General features: G+C 43.3%; 1 protein-coding gene across 1 annotated transcript in view; it reads left to right on the top strand.

Moving 5' to 3' along the window:
• Positions 1–27,245, top strand: part of LOC122927355 (serine/threonine-protein kinase N1-like) — an 84,214-nt gene that overhangs the window by 8,909 nt on the left and 48,060 nt on the right. The window contains 4 exon segments of the mRNA XM_044279127.1: positions 8,755–9,139; positions 9,652–9,791; positions 24,394–24,508; positions 26,374–26,519. Coding sequence (XP_044135062.1) covers positions 8,755–9,139; positions 9,652–9,791; positions 24,394–24,508; positions 26,374–26,519 — 786 coding nt within the window.

Genomic DNA, 27,245 nt, shown 5'->3' on the forward strand with positions numbered 1-27,245 from the left:
CCGCTCTCCACCTCTTTGTCTTCCCGACGGTTGCCCTTGGCAACGGCATATCTTTGCCTTTTATCAGGAACTCCGCTCCACAACTGCCTAAACAATGGAAAGTCCTTGCCCAGTACAAATTCCACTTCCAGTGTCTCACATTTTAACAGCTCCCATTGCACAGAGCCATAGTCCGTCACAAAGGTCAGTGACACTGTAGTTTTTGTCTCTGGCCCCCTTGTTACAAAGTCCAGAATTTCAGGCAGGACCCGAGACACTTGCTGGCGGGAGTCTAGAATGACCCCCAGCGGGATTCCGCCGATCACTAACTCGCAGGATTTCTCCCACGGGCTATACCATTTTTCAGCCATTTCCACTGCTCAGTCTCTTGTACTGGGCTTCTGGCCCTTTAAATCTTGCACTGTTTGCACCACAGAAAAAAAAATGTCCAGTTTAACACCAGCAGTCTCTGCTCTGCAAACTAGCAGGCTTCCAGCACTTTTACTTCTCAGCAGGGACACCTGCCCGCATCCGACACCAATTGTGGGGGGTTAGCTCTTCTCCGGGGGTCATTCTCAAAGATACGCCTTTAGGACACCAAGTTTCAGGTCCAAACAGTGTATTTATTGTTCAACACCAGCAACAATAAAATGACAAAATAATAAACACTCGCCCGTCCAGGCTCTAACTAAACATAAAGTTTCCTGACTCACCTAGGTCCCAGTTCACACCCTGTGAACTCGCGCGGCTTTGTCAGCCAATGTCCCACAGCCTCCTGGCTGTACAGAGCACAGTACGCCCACTGTCTCCAGTTCAGTATTTCTTGTGGGGGATTGGGGCTCAGTAGTCTGCCTGACTATGGCCCTGCGACCCTCCCAGGCGTCGCTGCGTCCCCCAACTCCAGGCTATCTCACAGCCTTGTGGTCCCTCAGCCTTGCCCAGCTGAGACCACACAGACAGAGCCTCCAGGCCTCTGTCCACAGGTAACACACTACCCCCTTTCTGACACTCTGGGAGGTGCTTTGTGTTAGGCTGATTACCTCCAGCTTCTCTCACCTGTGGTGGAACAGGGGTGTGGACCGAACTATCCACCCCTTCCTTGCCTCTAACCTGAGTGAGACCTGTCACTGTCTCACAATATATATAGTGGGGTTTCGCTCTAGTAGATAGGGTAAGCGGACGCAGTACAGAGGCAAAAGACAAGTTCTTAACGCAAAACTTCAGTGTTTATTCACACTTGAGGCAAATGCACAAAACAATGCATTACTTTGCAGTCTTGGTGTTTACTTCACACAAATTGGAAAGTTCATAAAAGACAAGTCACCTTGATGTCAGTTCACAGCAGGTTTTAGGGGGCCTGTTTCCTCAGCCCATGGGTCTTAGCCCTTCAAACTGGCACCAAGCCTCAGATCCCAACACAGAGATCCTGCTGCTGAGCCCAGCTGCCTATTTAAGGACAGCCAGGTGCTGCCAAAAACCCGGACCAGCAATTAAAATCAAGTCCGGTATTTGACACCAACTGGCTGCAAATCAGCCCAGCAGCACACTCTGGGAGGAAAATACCTGTTTTCCCAGACCATTCCCCTCACTGTGTCACAATATACACACACATACACATTTGTCTATGGGTGACATTCTGTGTCTGTAGGAGATTGCTGCTATAAGAGTCTGTGGGGGATTAGCTTTTGGGGGTCATTCTCACAGATATCTTCGCTAGACACCAAGTTTAAGGTCCAAACAATTATGCAAAATAATAAACACTCGCCTGGCTGGGCTCTAACTATACATCACATAACATAGTCCCTGACTTAACTACAGGTTACAGTTCATACCTTGCATCAGGACTGGGAAAACTTTGAAAGTGTCCCCAAGTGCAGTCACAAAAAACATCAAGCGCTACAAAGAAACTGGCTCACATGCGGACCGCCCCAGGAAAGGAAGACCAAGAGTCACCTCTGCTGCGGAGGATAAGTTCATCCGAGTCACCAGCCTCAGAAATCGCAGGTTAACAGCAGCTCAGATTAGAGACCAGGTCAATGCCACACAGAGTTCTAGCAGCAGACACATCTCTAGAACAACTGTTAAGAGGAGACTGTGTGAATCCGGCCTTCATGGTAGAATATCTGCTAGGAAACCACTGCTAAGGACAGGCAAAAAGCAGAAGAGACTTGTTTGGGCTAAAGAACACAAGGAATGGACATTAGACCAGTGGAAATCTGTGCTTTGGTCTGATGAGTCCAAATTTGAGATCTTTGGTTCCAACCACCGTGTCTTTGTGCGACGCAGAAAAGGTGAACGGATGGACTCTACATGCCTGGTTCCCACCGTGAAGCACGGAGGAGGAGGTGTGATGGTGTGGGGGTGCTTTGCTGGTGACACTGTAGGGGATTTATTCAAAATTGAAGGCATACTGAACCAGCATGGCTACCACAGCATCTTGCAGCGGCATGCTATTCCATCCGGTTTGCGTTTAGTTGGACCATCATTTATTTTTCAACAGGACAATGACCCCAAACACACCTCCAGGCTGTGTAAGAGCTATTTTACCATGAAGGAGAGTGATGGTGTGCTGCGCCAGATGACCTGGCCTCCACAGTCACCGGACCTGAACCCAATCGAGATGGTTTGGGGTGAGCTGGACCGCAGAGTGAAGGCAAAAGGGCCAACAAGTGCTAATTATCTCTGGGAACTCCTTCAAGACTGTTGGAAGACCATTTCAGGTGACTACCTCCTTGAAGCTCATCAAGAGAATGCCAAGAGTGTGCAAAGCAGTAATCAAAGCAAAAGGTGGCTACTTTGAAAAACCTAGAATATGACATATTTTCAGTTGTTTCACACTTTTTTGTTATGTATATAATTCCACACGTGTTAATTCATAGTTTTGATGCCTTCAGTGTGAATCTACAATTTTCATAGTCATGAAAATAAAGAAAACTCTTTGAATGAGATGGTGTGTCCAAACTTTTGGTCTGTACTGTATATATATATATATATATATATATATATATGTATGTATAATCAAGATATTGCTGCATTTGTGGGAGGAAGGCTGATTACAAGGCTATTTATACGTACCTGTGGGCCCAGGCTGACGCTGATTTCACCCACCCACCCACACCTTCTTACAGTCACTTCACATTAGTGTGGCCCCCTTTAGGCTGCCCTACCACAGCAGTTATGGCATAACTCTACTGCTTGTTGTAGATAGGGTTAGATAGGTTAGGTTCACTTTTCTGATAGCCGATCCGACCACAAATATATATATATATATATATATATATATATATATAAATACGCATACACTTGTACAATAATTGTACTTTATAACTTTATATTTGGGTGGGGGGCCCAATTCTGAGATTCGCTATGGGGCCCTCGATTTCTATGTATGCCCCTGCCCCACAGTATTAGTGCTACTCAAATTCCCACCAATAGAAATCATTATCTGCCAGAAAGCATAGTGTTAACCGTACCCCAATAGTAATAATGTCCTTATAGCGCTCTTACTAGTAATCATGTTCCCCATAGTCTCCCAGTAGTAATAATTCTCCTTATAATGTGTGCCAGTACAAAAATAATCCCTTAAAATGTGCACCATTACAGAAATACCCCTTACAATATGCGCCAGTACAAAATACCCCCTTACAATGTGCACCAGAACAAAAAAAATACCACCTAATACTGTGTGGCAGTACAAAAAATACTCCCTTATAATGTGTGCCAGTACAACAAATACTCCCTTACCTTCCAGATTAGACCCCCATATCATATCCTTAGATCAGACCACCCATATCACACCTCAGATCAGACCCCCATATCATATTCTGAAATCAGAACCCCAAATCAGACCTCAGATCAGACTCCGATATCAGAACCCAATATCAGATCCTTAGGACCCCTTATCAGATCCTCAGACCCCCATATCAGAGTAGATCAGAGTCATATGCCCATATCAGACCCCCGTATCAGATCCTTAGAACCCATATCAGATCATTAGACCTCAGATCAGACCCCCATGTCAGACCTCAGATCAGACCCCCATATCACATCCTCAGGCCCCCATATCAGACCTCAAATCAGATCCAAAATAAATAAACTTGCCTCTCCTGCTCCGTCACTGATCTTAATGTCCAACGTCCTCTCCTGCAGTCTACGCTTGCTGGTTGTCTCTGGGCCTGCGCTGCACTGTAACCAGGACACAGCATCAGGGCCTGGAGAAGACCAGGGAGGATGAGAGTATAGCACTCACAACGCTTCACTCTCTGCTCCTCCTGCAGACTAGTGAGCAATCTGTGTCCCCCCTGGCTTAGGGGCCCGGTAACAATTGCGACTGCTGCGACCCCTATAACTACGCCACTGGTTAAAGGGAGTCTGTCACCAAACCAGGCACCATTCACTTATCAATCCATTGCCCAATTCTGGTGAAAAAGTGCTTTAAAGTGTGCTGAAGTTGGACTTGTATCTATCTGATATTAATGACCTAGCCAAAGGACATCTATATTACTGCCCTAGGAAATCCCTTTAACCAACTCAATTTTAAAGAGGACTTTTCACCGCGCCTGACATGTCTGTTTTAATAGCTACATGCATTTCCCACGTACTAACAATTCTGGAGCATCTATTCTTATGGCTCTATGTTGTGCTATTCCTTTATTATTTCTACTAGAAGTTATGAATGAATTGCTAGCAGTCTGCAGTAAGGGTACAGAGGGGAGGTAACAAGTTGGGGGCGTGTACCTGCACAGTCTTCCTCTAGCCAATCAGTGCTGCCATTTTCAGACTGTGCAGGTACACCTCCCCCAACTGGTAACACCCCTCTGTACCCTTACTGAAGGCTAATAGCAATTATTTATAACTTCTAGTAGAAATAATAGAGGAATGGCAGAACATAGAGCCATAAGAATAGATGCTCCAGAATTGTTAGTACGTGGGGAATGCATGAAGCTATTAAAACAAACATGTCAGGAGTGGTGAAAGGTCCTCTTTAAAAAAAAGTTGACCAACTACACAAAGGTTTGTGCCTATATATGTCCAACAAACATTAGTATATAGACTAAAACTGTATTTTATTTTAGCTGCTGCACCACACTGATTTCAACTGCTGAGTCCAGGAGTTGGTGGACTATGTAGGTGCCACCATGATTTCCCTAGCAAAAGCAATTTTGATAAAATACTCCCTCTTTACTAATGTGGCTTGGTTCTCCACAGTGATGATACATGTATAATAATAATTTAAGAGAAGTTTCCCCATAGACTTTAGCGATTTATCCTAGGTGGTCTGTGGTTCAGTCAGTGTCAGGTTTCTAGTGGTCAATGGACACATATAGTGACCTGATCTCTGGCTCTTCATGGGGGTCTTGCTAATTTAGAGGGGGATACTTTGGTAGCACACTTTTATGTATGATTTAGTAGATGTTCCTCTAACTAAACTGTTTAAGGGTGCTGCCACATTTCAGGTTCCCTGATGCAGTTTTTGAAGCCCAAATAATGAGTGGATCTTAAAAGGTAAAAAACTATTAGCAGATATGATCTCTCCTCTTTGTTTGTATATACTTTTGGCTTCAAAAACTGCATCAAAAACCCAGAATGTGTGTCATCAACTTTATGCTGCCCATACTAACGGCAGCATAAAGAAAAGACAGGCGAGTTGGTTTCAGAGGTCTGTCATTTAAAAGTTAAAAGTAAGTGGTTGCCGAGAACCAACATCACAATCATTGCAGACTGGGCCTGGAAAAGAGTCACGGCCACCTGAGAAGAGTCCTAGTTATCCATGAATTCCTGCTCTCCTGCCCACCTGCTGATGACTGACAGGCTTCTACTTGGTTTTCTCCCTTTCTCTCTAGGAGAGAACTGCCAATCATTTGCAGATGGGTGAGAGTGCAGGAGATTATGAATACCAGGACTCTTCTCAGGTAGATGTGACTCTTTTCAAGGCCTGGGCTGCAATGATTATGATGCTGGTTCTCAGCAACCACTTACTTTTAGCCCATTGGTGACACACTGCTGAAATCAGCATTTCTGACACTATTTTATGCTGACCTCGGTGAGGTCAGCATAAAGTTGATGACAGGTTCCCTTTAAAGTGGTTGCCCAGCTTGAGAATCTACTACTATGAAAGGTGTCCAACCTGTATTCACAGCATCCATAGATTCCCTGGCGTCCTCGAGAATAGAGAATTCCACCTGATATGGTTCTGCTCACATTCTCACTCAGTTCATGGTAGTGAAATGCATTGTGCAAAGTAGTCGGGTTCTGGAATCCTAACAGGAATTGACCAAGCTGATTAAGTTCATACCAAGATCCAAGAACAAAGCAGGAGGAAATAGGAAAATATTAGTTCATGTATTATTGATGGGGATATCTGACAGCTACATGACACACACCCATATACAATAGAATATCTCAGATCCTTGGTATGTGGATGCCATTTTATTGGGTTAATTCAAGACAGACACCTCTACGTCATTCACATTTACTGTAATACACCACTAGCAAGCTAATGTATAACCTTATTTCTTATTGCAACTCCTCGCTACATCAGTTATCTTGAGTATAGCTTGGTATGGTCTTTCATTTGTGATAGAAAAGAGTGGTTGAGATGTGTAAAAATGAGTGGTCTTGTGGTAACCGCCCTACAGATGAACAACACAGCAATAAAGCTTGACCAGCTTGCAGGGGTTCAATGGTTACAACCCTAATTTTGCTCATAGGAGGTTCCTTAAAGAGGCACTGTCAGCATGATCAACCCTATTAAACCAGGCATACTGCCTGGTAGGGCTCATCATGCTAATTAAAATGATACATTTATTTTGCCTATATGCTAAACAGCTGCAGCAATATATGCATTTTTATTAATATGCAAACAAGCAAGTTGGAGCACTAGGGGGTGGGGCTGAATCCTTGGAGCACTGCTTTCTAACACCTCCTGTGCTCTGCCCACTGCCCTCTCTCTCTGCTGAGAGCACAGCTGTGTCCTAGTCCTAACATGTACATATCATATACACCACTTACTGTAGCCTTACCATATTGGGATATGCTTAGAAAGCTAATATACATATATCTGCTTTACGCACAAGCACAATATATGATTATAATTAAACTAGTAATATGTATTAGCTTTCTAAACCTAGAGAAGGATGGTTTTTCTATGTGGAAAGGCTATAGCTTAGTGGTAAGCTGACAGACTCTACAACACCACAGGCGGCTATGTTAAAAAGATGTGCAGACTCTACAGCAATAAAATGGTAGGAACATTTTAATGAAGACTCTTTAAAAGGTTGCTTAGAAGTGTACACGTGCCATAGTCTTTACAATACAAAATCTGCACAATTTTATGTATTTCTCTGTTTAAAATAAGTATCATGCTGGCTTCTGTAAAGCATATATAGATCTTTGCTATCTATACAAATATGTGTAATGCTAATGTAATAATAAAGCCAAAACTGACGGCCAGCAAACGCGGTGTACCAGACACACTTTGCGCAAGCCATCACATTCTGAACACCCTTGAGGGCTGGGGTACTCTTCACCCGCCTCCAGCAGGAAGGGGGACTTTGGCAGAGCCCTTCCCAGGTGTCAGTAGCTGGGCGGCTGGTGGATGGGAACACCGGATGCAGTTGGGCAAAACCCCAAAGTAAATACCATGACACTAGGTAATGGTCAATAGGGAAACACAAGAATGGTCAGTAAACGTAAGCCAGGGCACAAGAACACGAAGACAACTAAAACCAAAGCCAGAGTCAATAACCAGAGAAACCACTCACCAGATAGCTTCAGATCCAGAACCAGGAAGTAACTGAATATAATCAGCAGTGAGTGAGGGGAAAGACCCGGTTTAAATATCCCTCCACAGATCACCTGATACTTCTGAGGTCACACCTAATCTCCACCCTCAGACCAGGGAAGCACAGGTAAGGGCTGAGAGTGTGCAGAGGAAGGAACCTTCCACCACATGTCTAAGTCAGGAGACATGACAACAGAGGTTCCCTGGCAACAGCTGACACTAGGGGTTCCGGCGTCCCGGGACCCCTGACCAGCGTCAGCGCTGGGAATGACGGCATCCCGTCTCCCAGCAGTACCAAGATCTGGAGTGGATCTCACAGAGTGACGTGTTCGTGTAAAGCGCAAACCTTTACTAGCTCCGCGTCAACCCCACCCCTCTTGGCCAGGGAGGTGTGAGGGATGTCCCACCGGAGGGCCGGAGACCACCTGGGAGAATGAGAGACACATCTTCGCGTGGTGACATACTTCCGCTGAGACTGGGTCTCCCTGGCTGCCTGACACTATGTATGTATATTGCATATTGCTGTAGAAATCCATTCGGGTCCCAGCAGTCAATATACCAAAAAATCTATAATAGGAAACTGTTTAACCAGTTCATGACTGGGCCATTTTCCCTTGTTCCCTAACATCCCTGCCTTCTCTGTGGCGAGCCACTATCACTGATAGTTAGCTCCCTGCTCCTGCATGATTAGCATGCAGCTGCCATCTCTTTACACTATGTCTTCAGCATTGTACAGAGATGGTCATCATTTACATAGATCAGTGTAGCCATTGGCGCTCACCCAAAGGCCAGGAGAACATATAAACTTCATAAAGATGTTGAACTTGGTCAGATTCAAACCCAGAATCAAAGAATTGCAAGGCAACGGTGCTGATTTGGGATTGCTGCCATAACCACATTGTGGTGTAGACAGTATAATGTAACTTTTCAATCCAAGTCTAATTATCTGTGAGATTGTATTCCTGTTCACCTGTACTGTTTATTTTCTACAGGTTAATGTCTGTGCCCCATGCAGTAAGAATATGGAGCAGGGGTCTGGAGACAGAGGTGGGATGCAAGCAGCGAGAGAAGGACGATTCAGTGTTGGAGATCAGAGTGAGGAGCTTCAGAGTATAGATGGAGGAGACCTACCAGGCACGGAGTGTGACAAGCGGGATCAACAGGGGTTGGAGGATGAGAGAGAACGCCTCCGCAGGGAGATCTGCAGGGAGCTGAGGATTAAGGAAGGAGCAGAGAGGCTCCTGAGAGCAACCACAGAACGCAAGAACCTGGGACATGTAGAGACTATGCTTAGAACTTGTGAGAGAAGACTGGATAATTTGAAACAGGAATTGGAAGACCTTGATGTTTCTCCCACATCACCAAATGCAGAGTCAGGTAATGCCATGTTTTAATACATACAGTATGATAGGCAAGTGCAAAGCATTCATACGATGGAGTAGATTTACCAATCCTATAGATGGCATAAGCTTAGACAGGCTGTCTAGACCTGCACCGGATTTATCACAGGGGTTCAGGTTGGAAGTGGTGCAGGGATAGACATTTTGCCTAACTTTATACCAACTATTGGTCAGCTTAGTTTTACACCAGAATTGTAGAGCAATTTTGGTGCCCAATGTTTCATATTAGGTTGTGCCCCCTTCCTGAAGTCGCACCCTTTTCCTTTAAGCCACACCCCCTTGTTCAGCTGGACACACATCATTTCGTAAATCTAGATGTGTGAAAATGCACCAAATTGCATCACAAAAGCTAGATGCACTGCCATTAGTAAATGTGGGCCATTGTGTTATTTCAAAAAAGGGATAATCTTATCTCCTGGGAAAACAAATGGACAGAAAGGCTAACATCAACCTCTCATTGGCCATGTATTCTTTTTTTGTTTTTTTCAGTTAATCCACTTTCCACAGGTGTCGTCTGCCAAGTCCAGCAAGCTCGTGTGTCCCGCTTGGAACGCCAGTTGGGCATTGAGATGCGAGTGAGACAGGGAGCAGAAAATATGATCCAGATGTACAGCAATGGCTCAGTCAAGGTAAGAGTAGAGTCAAGTGTCTGAAGTCACAGAACTTTAATTTCCAAGGACCATATTTGACAAGAGGAGAAGGACTGTATTGGAATGGTGGAGTGAAGACAGAACATTGACCAGCAAGGGTTATATCCAGTTGTCTCTTGGTCTAGACAGTCAGTCTAGACAGTCTGGTTTTCTAGACCTATGCACAAACTCCTCACCATACTTGAAGGCATCAAACATGACTTGAAGTCCACCCAAAACAGAACTCAGAAGTAAATTTACATTAAATGTGATTGCTTAGGAGATGTGAATGTGTATTTAGAGTTGAGCGAACACCTGGATGTTCGGGTTCGAGAAGTTCGGCCGAACATCCCGGAAATGTTCGGGTTCGGGATCCGAACCCGATCCGAACTTCGTCCCGAACCCCATTGAAGTCAATGGGGACCCGAACTTTTCGGCACTAAAAAGGCTGTAAAACAGCCCAGGAAAGAGCTAGAGGGCTGCAAAAGGCAGCAACATGTAGGTAAATCCCCTGCAAACAAATGTGGATAGGGAAATGAATTAAAATAAAAATTAAATAAATAAAAATTAACCAAAATCAATTGGAGAGAGGTTCCATAGCAGAGAATCTGGCTTCCCGTCACCCACCACTGGAACAGTCCATTCTCAGATATTTAGGCCCCGGAACCCAGGCAGAGGAGAGAGGTCCCGTAACAGAGAATCTGGCTTCATGTCAGCAGAGAATTAGTCTGCATGTCATAGCAGAGAATGAGGCTTCACGTCAGCCACCACTGCAACAGTCCATTGGCATATATTTAGGCCCAGCACACACACAGGCAGAGGAGAGAGGTCCCGTAACAGAGAATCTGGCTTCATGTCAGCAGAGAATCAGTCTGCATGTCATAGCAGAGAATGAGGCTTCACGTCAGCCACCACTGCAACAGTCCATTGGCATATATTTAGGCCCAGCACACACACAGGCAGAGGAGAGAGGTCCCGTAACAGAGAATCTGGCTTCATGTCAGCAGAGAATCAGTCTGCATGTCATAGCAGAGAATGAGGCTTCACGTCAGCCACCACTGCAACAGTCCATTGTCATAAATTTAGGCCCAGCACTAGTGTTGAGCGGCATGTCCCATATTCGAATTCGCGAAATTTTGTGAATATTCGAAAGAATATTCGTAAAATATTCGCGATTATTCAAATTCGTTATTATTTCGCATATGCGATAATTCGAATTATCGCATAATACATATGCTATGCAAAATTCACATGTGCGCTAATGAAATCGCCTTACGAAGATTCGCAACTCAATTCAATCACTAATGTATGAATGCAATGCCCTTTGCCTCTGTTCTGGGACAAGTGTAGATATTCGCATGTGCGCTAATAAAATCGCCTTACGAAGATTCGCACCTCAATCACTTTCTAGGGAATGTGAGACTTTTGGGAATCAATCGAGATACAGTGGGGGGTGATGACAGTAGTTGACAGAGTACAGATCAATGTAATCTGTAAGGTGGAAAGTAAAATAAAAAATACGAATATTCGTAAATCGAATTTTACGAAGTTCTACGTATTCGCGAATATGGTGCTATACTATATGAATGCACAGGCCTTTGCCTCTCTGTTCTGGGGACAAGTGTAGATATTTGCATTTGCGTTAATAAAATCGCCTTACGAAGATTCGCAGCTCAATTCAATCACTAATGTATGAATGCAAAGCCCTTTGCCTCTGTTCTGGGACAAGTGTAGATATTCGCATGTGCGCTAATAAAATCGCCTTACGAAAATTCGCAACTCAATTCACTAATGTATGAATGCAAAGCCCTTTGCCTCTGTTCTGGGACGTGCCGATATTCGCATGTGCGCTAATAAAATCGCCTTACGAAGATTCGCAACTCAATTCACTAATGTATGAATGCAAAGCCCTTTGCCTCTGTTCTGGGACGTGCCGATATTCGCATGTGCGCTAATAAAATCGCCTTACGAAGATTCGCAACTCAATTCACTAATGTATGAATGCAAAGCCCTTTGCCTCTGTTCTGGGACGTGCCGATATTCGCATGTGCGCTAATAACATCGCCTTACGAAGATTCGCGCCTCAATCACTTTCTAGGCAATGTGAGTAAGATCTGAGCTGTTGGACCTTTGGGAAACAATCAATTATATGTGTACTGTAATTTTGTGGGGGGGGGGGGAAAAACAATAGCACTATATTCGAAATATTCGCGAAATCGCGAAGTTGCGATATTCGCGAAAAAATTTGCTTTTCGAATATTCGCGCTCAACACTACCCAGCACCCAGGCAGAGGAGAGAGGTCCCGTAACAGACAATCTGGCTTCATGTCAGCAGAGAATCAGTCTGCATGTCATAGCAGAGAATGAGGCTTCACGTCAGCCACCACTGCAACAGTCCATTGGCATATATTTAGGCCCAGCACCCAGGCAGAGGAGAGAGGTCCCGTAACAGACAATCTGGCTTCATGTCAGCAGAGAATCAGTCTTCATATCATAGCAGAGAATCAGGCTTCACGTCACAAACCACTGTAAGAGTCCATTTTCATAAATTTAGGCCCAGCACACAGGCAGAGGAGAGAGGTCCCGTAACAGAGGATCTGGCTTCATGTCAGCAGAGAATCAGTCTGCATGTCATAGCAGAGAATCAGGCTTCACGTCACCCAACATTGGAACAGTCCATTGGCATATATTTAGGCCCCGGCACCCAGACAGAGGAGAGGTTCATTCAACTTTGGGTAGCCTCGCAATATAATGGTAAAATGAAAATAAAAATAGGATTGAATGAGGAAGTGCCCTGGAGTCCAATAATATATGGTTAAGGGGAGGTAGTTAATGTCTAATCTGGACAAGGGACGGACAGGTCCTGTGGGATCCATGCCTGGTTCATTTTTATGAACGTCAGCTTGTCCACATTGGCTGTAGACAGGCGGCTGCGTTTGAGGCCTAGTATTTAGGCGCTGGGTGACCGGTATGGATTTAGTGACAGAATTAGACTTGGAAATGCACAGTAGCGTGTGTGTGAAGTTATTCTGAATGACCCTATGTGCACCTTGAATATTATATACCCTTTTAGGGATAGATTTCAAATAGCTCTGATATAGCAGAAACCACTAAATTATGAAATTGCTAAATTGGGAATTGTATTTCAACCCAGAACAAGAAATGTGCTTGAACGGACACTAAATAACTCGCCCAGCTACAGCACTAACGACAGATTTAGCTGGATATGAATTTGAGGCCTAGTATTTAGGCGCTGGGTGACAGGTATGGGTTTAGTGACAGAATTAGACTTGGAAATGCACAGTAGCGGGTGTGTGAAGTTATTCTGAATGACCCTATGTGCACCTTGAATATTATATACCCTTTTAGGGATAGATTTCAAATAGCTCTGATACAGCAGAAACCACTAAATTTTTAAATTGCTAAATTGGGAATTGTATTTCAACCCAGAACAAAAAATGTGCTTTGACGGACACTAAATAACTTTCCCAGCCACAACAGGACAGCGTTAACGAGAGATTTAGCAGGATATACATTTGAGGCCTAGTATTTAGGCGCTGGGTGACAGGTATGGATTTAGTGACAGAATTAGACTTGGAAATACACAGTAGCGGGTGTGTGTGAAGTTATTCTGAATGACACAATGTGCACCTTGAATATTATATACCCTTTTAGGGATAGATTTCAAATAGCTCTGATATAGCAGAAACCACTAAATTATGAAATTGCTAAATTGGGAATTGTATTTCAACCCAGAACAAGAAATGTGCTTGAACGGACACTAAATAACTCGCCCAGCTACAGCACTAGGGACAGATTTAGCTGGATATAAATTTGAGGCCTAGTATTTAGGCGCTGGGTGACAGGTATGGGTTTAGTGCCAGAATTAGACTTGGAAATACACAGTAGCGGGTGTGTGTGAAGTTATTCTGAATGACCCAATGTGCACCTTGAATATTATATACCCTTTTAGGGATAGATTTCAAATAGCTCTGATATAGCAGAAACCACTAAATTATGAAATTGCTAAATTGGGAATTGTATTTCAACCCAGAACAAGAAATGTGCTTGAACGGACACTAAATAACTCGCCCAGCTACAGCACTAGGGACAGATTTAGCGGGATATAAATTTGAGGCCTAGTATTTAGGCGCTGGGTGACAGGTATGGGTTTAGTGCCAGAATTAGACTTGGAAATACACAGTAGCGGGTGTGTGTGAAGTTATTCTGAATGACCCAATGTGCACCTTGAATATTATATACCCTTTTAGGGATAGATTTCAAATAGCTCTGATATAGCAGAAACCACTAAATTATGAAATTGCTAAATTGGGAATTGTATTTCAACCCAGAACAAGAAATGTGCTTGAACGGACACTAAATAACTCGCCCAGCTACAGCACTAGGGACAGATTTAGCTGGATATAAATTTGAGGCCTAGTATTTAGGCGCTGGGTGACAGGTATGGGTTTAGTGACAGAATTAGACTTGGAAATACACAGTAGCGGGTGTGTGTGAAGTTATTCTGAATGACCCAATGTGCACCTTCAATATTATATACCCTTTTAGGGATAGATTTCAAATAGCTCTGATATAGCAGAAACCACTAAATTATGAAATTGCTAAATTGGGAATTGTACTTCAACCCAGAACAAAAAATGTGCTTTGACGGACACTAAATATCTTGCCCAGCAACAACAGTACAGCGGTGGGTAACGAGAGATTTAGAGGGATTTAAATTTGAGGCCTAGTATTTAGGCGCTGGGTCACCGGTATGGATTTAGTGACAGAATTAGACTTGGAAATGCACAGAAGCGTGTGTGTGAAGTTATTCTGAATGACCCTATGTGCACCTTCAATATTATATACCCTTTTAGGGATAGATTTCAAATAGCTCTGATATAGCAGAAACCACTAAATTATGAAATTGCTAAATTGGGAATTGTACTTCAACCCAGAACAAAAAATGTGCTTTGACGGACACTAAATATCTTGCCCAGCAACAACAGTACAGCGGTGGGTAACGAGAGATTTAGAGGGATTTAAATTTGAGGCCTAGTATTTAGGCGCTGGGTCACCGGTATGGATTTAGTGACAGAATTAGACTTGGAAATGCACAGAAGCGTGTGTGTGAAGTTATTCTGAATGACCCTATGTGCACCTTCAATATTATATACCCTTTTAGGGATAGATTTCAAATAGCTCTGATATAGCAGAAACCACTAAATTATGAAATTGCTAAATTGGGAATTGTACTTCAACCCAGAACAAAAAATGTGCTTTGACGGACACTAAATATCTTGCCCAGCAACAACAGTACAGCGGTGGGTAACGAGAGATTTAGAGGGATTTAAATTTGAGGCCTAGTATTTAGGCGCTGGGTCACCGGTATGGATTTAGTGACAGAATTAGACTTGGAAATGCACAGAAGCGTGTGTGTGAAGTTATTCTGAATGACCCTATGTGCACCTTCAATATTATATACCCTTTTAGGGATAGATTTCAAATAGCTCTGATATAGCAGAAACCACTAAATTATGAAATTGCTAAATTGGGAATTGTACTTCAACCCAGAACAAAAAATGTGCTTTGACGGACACTAAATATCTTGCCCAGCAACAACAGTACAGCGGTGGGTAACGAGAGATTTAGAGGGATTTAAATTTGAGGCCTAGTATTTAGGCGCTGGGTGACAGGTATGGGTTTAGTGACAGAATTAGACTTGGAAATGCACAGAAGCGTGTGTGTGAAGTTATTCTGAATGACCCTATGTGCACCTTCAATATTATATACCCTTTTAGGGATAGATTTCAAATAGCTCTGATATAGCAGAAACCACTAAATTATGAAATTGCTAAATTGGGAATTGTACTTCAACCCAGAACAAAAAATGTGCTTTGACGGACACTAAATATCTTGCCCAGCAACAACAGTACAGCGGTGGGTAACGAGAGATTTAGAGGGATTTAAATTTGAGGCCTAGTATTTAGGCGCTGGGTGACAGGTATGGGTTTAGTGACAGAATTAGACTTGGAAATACACAGTAGCGGGTGTGTGTGAAGTTATTCTGAATGACCCAATGTGCACCTTCAATATTATATACCCTTTTAGGGATAGATTCCAAATAGCTCTGATATAGCAGGAACCACTAAATTATGAAATTGCTAAATTGGGAATAGTACTTCAACCCAGAACAAAAAATGTGCTTTGACGGACACTAAATATCTTGCCCAGCAACAACAGTACAGCGGTAACGAGAGATTTAGAGGGATTTAAATTTGAGGCCTAGTATTTAGGCGCTGGGTGACAGGTATGGGTTTAGTGACAGAATTAGACTTGGAAATACACAGTAGCGGGTGTGTGTGAAGTTATTCTGAATGACCCAATGTGCACCTTCAATATTATATACCCTTTTAGGGATAGATTCCAAATAGCTCTGATATAGCAGGAACCACTAAATTATGAAATTGCTAAATTGGGAATTGTACTTCAACCCAGAACAAAAAATGTGCTTTGACGGACACTAAATATCTTGCCCAGCAACAACAGGACAGCGGTAACGAGAGATTTAGAGGGATTTAAATTTGAGGCCTAGTATTTAGGCGCTGGGTGACAGGTATGGGTTTAGTGACAGAATTAGACTTGGAAATACACAGTAGCGGGTGTGTGTGAAGTTATTCTGAATGACCCAATGTGCACCTTCAATATTATATACCCTTTTTGGGATAGATTTCAAATAGCTCTGATATAGCAGGAACCACTAAATTATGAAATTGCTAAATTGGGAATTGTATTTCAACCCAGAACAAGAAATGTGCTTGAACGGACACTAAATAACTCGCCCAGCTACAGCACTAGGGACAGATTTAGCTGGATATAAATTTGAGGCCTAGTATTTAGGCGCTGGGTGACCGGTATGGATTTAGTGACAGAATTAGACTGGGATATGGCCAAAAAATAAACAGACTATTGCTGGTTAAATGCACTTGGTGTGACAGCTTCACCCTGATGTAGGCTTTAGCCAAAAAACAACCACACCATTGAGGGTTAAATGCACTTGGTGACAGGCGCAGCTTGCCCCTGATTTTGTATATGGCCAAAAAATGAACAGACTATTGCTGGTTAAATGCACTTGGTGTGACAGCTTCACCCTGATGTAGGCTTTAGCCAAAAAACAACCACACCATTGAGGGTTAAATGCACTTGGTGACAGGCGCAGCTTGCCCCTGATTTTGTATATGGCCAAAAAATGAACAGACTATTGCTGGTTAAATGCACTTGGTGTGACAGCTTCACCCTGATGTAGGCTTTAGCCAAAAAACAACCACACCATTGAGGGTTAAATGCACTTGGTGACAGGCGCAGCTTGCCCCTGATTTTGTATATGGCCAAAAAATGAACAGACTATTGCTGGTTAAATGCACTTGGTGTGACAGCTTCACCCTGATGTAGGCTTTAGCCAAAAAACAACCACACCATTGAGGGTTAAATGCACTTGGTCGCAGCTTGTGCTGGCGCACCACAAGACACAAAATGGCCGCCGATCACCCCAGAAAAATGAGACTGACAAACGGTCTGTGCAGCCTAAAAACAGTGAGCAATTGAGGATCAGCAGCTCAATGATCCACAGCTGCAGATCGATCAGTTAATCAAGTCCTTTGGAGGAGTTAATCTGCCTAATCTCGCCCTACTGTCGCAGCCGCAACCTCTCCCTACGCTAATCAGAGCAGAGTGACGGGCGGCGCTATGTGACTCCAGCTTAAATAGAGGCTGGGTCACATGGTGCTCTGGCCAATCACAGCCATGCCAATAGTAGGCATGGCTGTGATGGCCTCTTGGGGCAAGTAGTATGACGCTTGTTGATTGGCTGCTTTGCAGCCTTTCAAAAAGCGCCAAGAAAGCGTCACAAAAGCGCCAAGAAAGCGACGAACACCGAACCCGAACCCGGACTTTTACGAAAATGTCCGGGTTCGGGTCCGTGTCACGGACACCCCAAAATTCGGTACGAACCCGAACTATACAGTTCGAGTTCGCTCATCCCTATGTGTATTCCCTCTAGGGGTTGTCTAACCTCTCTCTTCCACCCAATCTGACATTGGGTATGGAGAGACCAGCTGCATGCCATGTGGAATAGTCCATCCTACACCAAACAAGTATCATGCACGTGTCTTATTCTGATAAATATTAATGTGCACAATGCTTGCTTGTCATTTGAAGGTTGTCTTGCCAATAATCCTACCCAGTTTGCAGCAGGATCTCTCCACCCCATGTTAAGTCAAGTTAGACAACCCACTTAAATAGCCATAAACATCTGCTCCTCCAATTACTCCCCTAACACTTACCCCCTACTTATTTCCCCTGGGTGGTAAGAGGAAAGAAAAAGAAAACGAAAAAAAAAAAAAGAAACAGAAAAAAAATATTTTCTGTTTCTACTTTATTTAGTTCACTTAATTAATCCCAAATCATACCTTTACACTTAATCCATTTCTTCCATGTCTTATCAAACTTTAGTTTTGGCCCCTTTTATTTCATCCACAATTCATTAGAGGGTACAGCTTGGGCTAAGCAAACAAAGTTTTAAGGCCTGCATATTTTTTTTATTTTTTATTGTTGGGCTTACTTAAAATACATAACTGCTTTGCTACTTCCTAATGTACCTCAAACACATAGTTTAATGTACACCTTCAGAGGCAATTTTTATGATTGCATGTTACTCATCTTTGGCAAAAAATAAATAAATGCAATTAGCCTTTATTAAATATATTGAGCTGTTCTGTCACAAAGGGTTAACTGTTTGTCTAGCTGTGTGACTGGTACTTTCCCTTTGTGCCGGTCATCTAATAACTGTTATCTCTAAATTACTGAGAGGTTATAATAAACACTTATTTAAACCACATTCTTTTTTTATTTTTTTATTCTTTATTTATGAGTTTCAAGAAAATGATGAAACTCGAAATATGTTAAATCATACATAACAAAATGGTAAAGTCGAATCCAGTCCGACAAACAGTCATGAGTAACATATTGATATTCTGACAACGAAATCTGAATATATGTAGCATATGATATCCATGATAATAGATGAGTAACATAAAAAAAATAAGAGATAAACCAAACAAACCACTCTCTGAAAGTGGCACATCACATTGTAGTCTCAACATAATACTAATAAGACCAAATATAGCAGGAGAAAAGATAGGACAAGCCCACAAAAGGTAGGGAAGGACATCTAAGGCTGCTTTCACACTAGCGTTCGGTATTCCGTTCGTGAGCTCCGTTTGAAGGAGCTCACGAGCGGACCCGAACGCCTCCGTCCAGCCCTGATGCAGTCTGAATGGAGGCGGATCCGCTCAGACTGCATCAGTCTGGCGGCGTTCAGCCTCCGCTCCGCTCGCCTCCGCACGGACAGGCGGACAGCTGAACGCTGCTTGCAGCGTTCGGGTGTCCGCCTGGCCGTGCGGAGGCGTGCGGATCCGTCCAGACTTACAATGTAAGTCAATGGGGACGGATCCGTTTGAAGATGCCACAATGTGGCTCAATCTTCAAGCGGATCCGTCCCCCATTGACTTTACATTGAAAGTCTGGACGGATCCGTCCCAGGCTATTTCCACACTTAGCTTTTTTTTGCTAAAATAATGCAGACGGATCCGTACTGAACGGAGCCTCCGTCTGCATTATTATGGGCGGATCCGTTCTGAACGGATCCGCCCGAACGCTAGTGTGAAAGTAGCCTAAGGCAAAAGAAAAACAAAAAAGGAAGGATAGGCGGACTAAAATGACAGAGAGAATATCATCAGGCAGGCAAGGATTGGAACTCTGTTGAATCCTGAAAGATAAACCAGGGGGTCCAAGTAGAAACAAAGGCTTTTCGGATACCCTTCAAGGACGCTGTTAGTTCCTCCATTCTCCGAATCTCTTCAACTTTCTGAATCCACAACTCATTGGTAAATCCATGAAACACTAAGAAAAATCCTGGCGTGTTTGGTATGGGGAAAGAGAAAATAGATGCCGAGGCCCTATGAATTGAGTCCCAAAAATGCCTGATTTTGTCACATTGCCAGAAAATATGATGAAGCGAACCCTGAGACGTTTCACAACGCCAGCACAGAGGGGACGCTGTCGTAAACATTCTCTGGAGACGGGTCGGAACATAGTACCATCTTGACACAAGTTTATAACTGGCCTCTTGATACTTACTGGCAATGGAGGATTTATGAGCTAATTGAAATATTTTGAGCCATTGGTCGGAGGAGATATCAACTTGCAGATCTTGAGTCCACTTGTCAGAGTAAGGCTACTTTCACACTAGCGTTCGGGCGGATCCGTTCTGAACGGATCCGCTCATATTAATGCAGACGGAGGCTCCGTTCAGTACGGATCCGTCTGCATTAATAACTTTAAAAAAATTCGCAAGTGCGCAAGTGCGAAAGTAGCCTGCGCGGATCCGTTCAGACTTTCAATGTAAAGTCAATGGGGGACGGATCCGCTTGAAGATTGAGCCACATTGTGGCATCTTCAAACGGATCCGTCCCCATTGACTTACATTGAAAGTCTGGACGGATCCGCACGGATCCGCACGCCTCCGAACGGCCAGGCGGACACCCGAACGCTGCAAGCAGCGTTCAGCTGTCCGCCTGTCCGTGCGGAGGCGAGCGGAGCGGAGGCTGAACGCCGCCAGACTGATGCAGTCTGAGCGGATCCGCCTCCATTCAGACTGCATCAGGGCTGGACGGCTGCGTTCGGGTCCGCTCGTGAGCTCCTTCAAACGGAGCTCACGAACGGAAACCCGAACGCTAGTGTGAAAGTAGCCTAAGAAGGGTGGAAATCGGCATCGGGCGTAACCATCGTTTTATATAGTTCCGAGAGAGAGTGGCGGTAAACTCCTGAGCCTATGCAAATGTTTTCAAATTAAACCACATTCTTATCAGTAAGACAAGAACTGAGCTATAATGAGTTTATAAGGAGCCCATCAGCTCCTGGTCTGACGGAAAAGACAGAAAATCCAAATGGTGCTACTAGAGCATGTCAGCTCTGTACAGAAAAAAGGATGCCATATTTTTAATAAAGACCAATAAAAAAAAAGAGTACAATGCAATAATTAAAACATAAATTGCCCCCAAAGATGTGCATAGCCTTTGAAAGGGTTATCCTCAGAATAGGTCATTAATATCAGACTGGTGGGAGTCCAACACCCATCCATGACCCCCGCCAATCAGCTGTTAGAAGAGGCCAGCCTCTTTCTAGGCCATGTCATCATACATAAGCCTCATTGAAGTGAGGGCTGAGCTGTAATACAAAGCACATCCGCTATACTATGTACAGCGCTGTGCTTGGAAAGCTGCTGGGAGTCTGCAGAGCTCCTGTGAGCGCGACGGCCCCCAAAAGCAGCTGATCAGCAGAGGTACCGAGATTCAGACACCCGCCAATGTGATAATGATGACCGATCCTGAGGATGGGTTATCATTATCATTTCCTGGATAACCCCTTTAACAAAATAAATTGTATTGTCCAAAAGCTTTGGGCAATTCCAAATCAACTGTGCCCAATCTGCTTTGGGGTGTTTACCTTTAGGTCATTCGGATGTAGTCCTCACTCCTATTTTATGTAAAAAAGAAGAAGTAGTAGTATAATATATTCTATGATTAAAAGGAACCTGTCACCGGGATTTTGTGTATAGAGCTGAGGACATGGGTTGCTAGATGGCCGCTAGCACATCCGCAATGCCCAGTCCCCATAGCTCTGTGTGCTTTTATTGTGTAAAAAAAACGATTTGATACATATGCAAATTAACCTAAGATGAGTCCTGTATGTGAGATGAGTCAGGGACAGGACTCATCTTAGGTTAATTTACATATGTAGCAAATCGTTTTTTTACACAATAAAAGCACACAGAGCTATGGGGAAACATGAATTATGGGTAATTATCCTCAAAATTATTCAATACTTTATTAGTTCATTAACAATATTGTGCCCAGTGCTTTAAAGTGTGCTGAAGTTGGACTTGTATCTATCTGATATTAATGACCTAGCCAAAGGACATCTATATTACTGCCCTAGGAAACCCCTTTAACCAACTCAATTTTAAAGAGGACTTTTCACCGCGCCTGACATGTCTGTTCTAATAGCTTCATGCATTCCCCATGTAATAACAATTCTGGAGCATCTATTCTTATGGCTCTATGATGTGCCATTCCTTTATTATTCCTACTAGAAGTTATGGGTGAATTACTAGCAGTCTGCAGTAAGGGTACAGAGGGGAGGTAACCAATTGGGGGGGTGGGGGGTGTCCCTGCACAGTCTGAAAATGGCTGGATAGAGTCAGACTGTGCAGGTACAGCCCCCCCACACACACACACACACACTCACACACACAAAAACTGGTTACCACCCCTCTGTACCCTTACTGCAGACTGCTAGCAATTAATTCAGAACTACTAGCAGAAAAAAATATATTTTAGTTGCGCATTAGGCTTTTAACAAAAACATAAAAATAAAAAAAAGTGAAAAAGATTTTCCCCTATTTATGTTTTTCCTTTTAATAAAAATGACAGAAAAATCCCCATGTGTCACCGAAAAAAAGGCGCAAAAATTATTGACATACCTGAATGGAAAGTTATAAAAGTAAAAACAAACGCAATGCAACAGCACTCTGCAAACACAAATAATAAAGTAAATACAATCGTGCCATACTCATCATAGAAAATGTAAAATGCTAATGCTACATTATAAATGTGAGATTCTTGGCAAATACATTTTGTATAAAATCATTTGTGCCTGTCCGCCAACGATAAGGCGATCTCTGGTCTACTGGCCTCAATTTCAGGAAATGCAGGTTCCAAAAAAGTTATAGCTTTCAAAGATGCATGTCCTGAAAAAAAACTAAAATGCACCTGATCAGGATGGGGGATAAATGATCTTGAACTGGTTAAATAAGCCATAACAGGAAGATTTATTTTTTTGCTGGTTCTAGGATAGCATACCCTGGTGAAATCAGCAAATAATGGCCCATCATCATTTAGAGGGCCACCTCTTAGATATTTCAGGGGGGAATTATACTGGATAGCGCAATTACTGACATTGGTCTACTCCATTCATGACATGATTTTCTATATCCGGAGACCAAGGTTTAGAAATGGCTGCAGAGCCCCAGAGTGATTTGCGGATGCACAATGCAGAATGGTGACCTATGTGCTGTAAGATGAATAGCTCAATTCAGTCCACACTAACCTTTCAGTTTTTGGTTGCATAAAGGGGAAGGCTATAATGTGACTTGAGGAAACAGACGGGAAATGCCTGCGATTGGGCAGGTTCAAGATTCTCTGTTCTAGAGAGAATGCTGGAGGGTGGGGGAGCAGCGCACATTGCAGCAATACAGATGGAGGAAGTTGTGGCATTTTCGTTTAGGTCAGATGACTGCTCAATGTTGATCAGTCTAAAATATGACATAATAAAAGCTATGGAAACACATAAAATTATGGAGGGTTGATAGATAGAAATCACATAGATATCACATAGATATCACATAGATAGATAGATAGATAGATAGATATCACATAGATATCACATACATAGATAGATAGATAGATAGATAGATATCACATAGATATCACATACATAGATAGAAAGATAGATAGATAGATAGATAGATAGATAGATAGAAATCACATAGAAATCACATAGATAGATAGATAGATAGATAGATAGATAGAAATCACATAGAAATCACATAGATAGATAGATAGATAGATAGATAGATAGAAATCACATAGATATCACATAGATAGATAGATAGATAGATAGATAGATAGATAGATAGATAGAAATCACATAGAAATCACATAGATAGATAGATAGTCATTGAAACGTATTCATTTTTTAATACTGACTAGATAATTCTGGTTCACATTTAGACTGTTTGATAGCCGACCTACATCTAATGTGTGCAGCCTTCCAACTCTACCCCGATGTCAGGGGAGAGAAGAATCGGACAGCTAGATTTCAGAGTCTGGAAGCAGATTTCTCCACACACATTCATGGTCGGCCAAGTGTGCTTGTGTATGGGGGGAGATATCTATAGCTGTTAGACTACTATCACACTCGCGTTTTGTGCGGATCCGCCATGGACGGATCCGTTCAGATAATGCAACCGTCTGCATCCGTTCAGAACGGATCCGTTTGTATTATCTGTAACATAGCCAAGACGGATCCGTCTTGAACACCATTGAAAGTCAATAGAGGACGGATCAGTTTTCTATTGCGCCAGATTGCGTCAGTGAAAATGGATCCGTCCGCATTGACTTAGATTGTGTGTCAGGACGGATCCGTTTGGCTCCGCTTCGTCAGGCGGACAGCAAAACGCTACAAGCAGCTGATGCAAACTGATGCGTTCTGAGCGGATCCTTTTCCATTCAGAATGCATTAGGGCAAAACTGATCCGTTTTGGACCGCTAGTGAGAGCCCTGAATGGATGTCACAAACGGAAAGCCAAAAACGCCAGTGTGAAAGTAGCCTAATCCAAGCAAGCATCGGGTTGACCATTATCTTGTGTGTATGGTGGAACTAACCTTGGTTTTACCGCCTGTTGTAATCTCATTTATTACAGGATAAGAAGCTGCTTTCCGCTGCTCAGCAGATGTTATCCGAAAGTGACAACAAGATCCATAACCTACGCACTCAAATCCGGAGGGTAGCCCAGGAGACATCTGGGGGAGGGGCAGGTAGTCGTCATTGGATAAGCATCTAGCGTGTTACTCAATGTTGTTGTTGTACCTACCTCCTATGGTAGAACACTTTCTGAATCGCCTTTCCTACACGCATAAGAAATGTTCTCAGGTCCTTTGTACATTACGTGGCGGTTTTTTTAAGTTGCAATACGTATAATTAGATAACTTCTAAATACACGTACAATATTACGTCTAGGCTTTTAGCTTATACCTAAGTCCTTTGCTTATACTGTTATTTCCAGTTGTATTCCATTTAATGAGTATGCTGAAGAGCTGTGTATAAGTGCAGGGAGCTACATGATTACTTGACATTTCAGAGAAGATAACAAACCGTTTTGGTGACAACCTGGTTGGTGTCACTGGTTAGAAGAGTATGAAAAGGGGGGGGGCCTGTAATAGGTAACAGTCCATCATCATGATAATCAATGTGCCCACGTGCTATGCTCTCACACCTGGGGGTGAGTACTAGTCAAGGCCTGCTGCAGCAGATAAGAAAGGAGAGCAGCAGTAGTCGAAAGCTGCTGAGAGGGGCATTATGACATTGCAGCTTACCCAACTCATGTGGCACAGAAGAGCTAAATATAATGCACATTTCATGGCCAGGAGAGCAATAAAGTAGGTCCAAACAGCCAAGAACACCTTAAGGGTCCTGGGAGTGGAGGCCAAAAGTAGAGTTCCCAAACACTGACCACAGTTAGACAGCTGCAGTGATCACCTTGTAGTAGAGACCTCTGTGGAGGGACAGCTGCAGCTTTGATGTTCAGTGCCAAAGGTGACCAGAGTGCCAGGTGAGAAGAACCGGTCATCTTAAGGAGAGGTACCAGGAATAACATTAGTGCCAGCAGACAGCAGAGCGCTGGTCCGTGCCTCAGCCCCTGGAGATAATTGGGAGGGAAAACTATCAATCTTAGGGCTCATGCACACAAACGTATTTTATTTCCGTGTCCGTTCCGTTTTTATTTGCGGACCATAAGCGGAACCATTCACTTCAATGGGTCCGCAAAAAAACCCTGAAGTTATTCCGTGTGCATTCCTTTTCTGTATGTCCGTATTTCCGTTTTGCAAACAAATAGAACATGTCCTATAATTGTCCGCATTACAGACAAGGATAGTACTGTTCTATGAAGGGCCAGCTGTTCCGTTCCGCAAAATACGCAATGCACACAGACGTCATTCGTATTTTTTGCGGATCCGTTTTTTTGTGGACCGCAAAATACATACGGTGGTGTGCATGAGCCCTTAAAGTGTGTTTATGCAACCTTTCAATTAATGTGCCCTCCTGTGGAGTGAAGTGTGTATATACATGTACAGGTAAGTTTTGTTATGGACTGCAAATGACTCACTTGCCTCTATCTGCATTATCTCTGCACCATTCAAAAGATCCCATAAGGTACATGCACACAAATAGAGGAATCTCCTGACGGCTTCTCTTTTAGAGGTGGTATTTTTAGAAAAGGGGTAAAGCCACCAATGAAGATGAAATTGTTTTGCTGATAAAGTAATTTTGCAATCCTCAACTGACCCTTCCTGATTAATCACTCGTGTGTTCTTGTAAAGTTGAGCAACGTTGGGTCTGTTTTTGGATATCCTGCTGCCTACACAATACACTTGTAATGGCCAAACTTACATATGTTGTAAATGGAGAGAGTTCAGTAAGCCACTGCCAGACATCTGATGGCCTATCTCCTGTGAGATTGAGTCATCCATGTCCACTTGAAGTGGGCTCATTCGGCCAACATTAATGTGTGTGGCCAGATTTAAAAAATATCTTCAGTATAAGACAGCAGTTGATGAGATACCCCTCTAATATACGGTCTATGTAAAGTTGTAGTCTATTTCTACTATGGTCTCTTTCCTAGGCACGTCTGAATTATCTCACACTGAAATGCACATCGAGGAGCTGAGACACCACTATCGGATAGAACGGGCCGTTTCTGAGGGAGCGGAGAACGCCCTGAGGATGGTGGGAGGTGTCAAGGCTCAGGACAAGAGTGCGGTCAATGAGGTGTGTATGAGAGACCTTTTATTGAAATGGTCCCTGTGAACAATTAACTAGTTGACCACAAAAGTAGCTTCCATTAAGATCACAACCACCAACCTGACTGCTGTGAACCCAAGTTAATGAGGCATGCTGAAGCAATTAGTGTTCATGTGGTTTCTCCTTCCCATATATTTTCTGCCCTACATGCCCTTTGCTGGTGTAATATAGCGTCCATGAGAAAATGTTACATCATCAGTTAAAAACCACACTGAATGGAGATGAAAAAAGATCTCAGCCTTACTAAAGTCATCTGCAGGCCTATCGTAAACTTCATAGAACAAGGTAATGGCATGTATTTAAAGGGGTATTCACAAGGGGTGTATGATTGCTATAATAGATCATTACTTTATGATCGGTGGCGGTCTAACCTTTGGGACCTCCACTGATCATCAGAATGAAGGGGATGCAGAACTGAATATACACTGCAGCCCCGTCACAGAACCGCTCTCTGAACATCCACTGTGCAAGGGAACTACAGCACAGGTCCTTTCAAGTGAATGGAGCCAACTGCAGATCCCTGCTCAGTCAGGTAGTCGGGAGCACCACTGTAAAGGGAAATGTATCATTCTCAGGATCATTGGGAGTCTAAGAGATCAGACCCCCAGCAATCGAAATGTGATGCCTTGGGAATAAGCTCTACTGATGCCCTTGCTAGTGATTCTTAAAGACCACCCTTCATGGGCCTGATGA

The sequence above is a fragment of the Bufo gargarizans genome, chromosome 2 (assembly GCF_014858855.1).
Source record: "Bufo gargarizans isolate SCDJY-AF-19 chromosome 2, ASM1485885v1, whole genome shotgun sequence".
Lineage (NCBI taxonomy): Eukaryota > Metazoa > Chordata > Amphibia > Anura > Bufonidae > Bufo > Bufo gargarizans.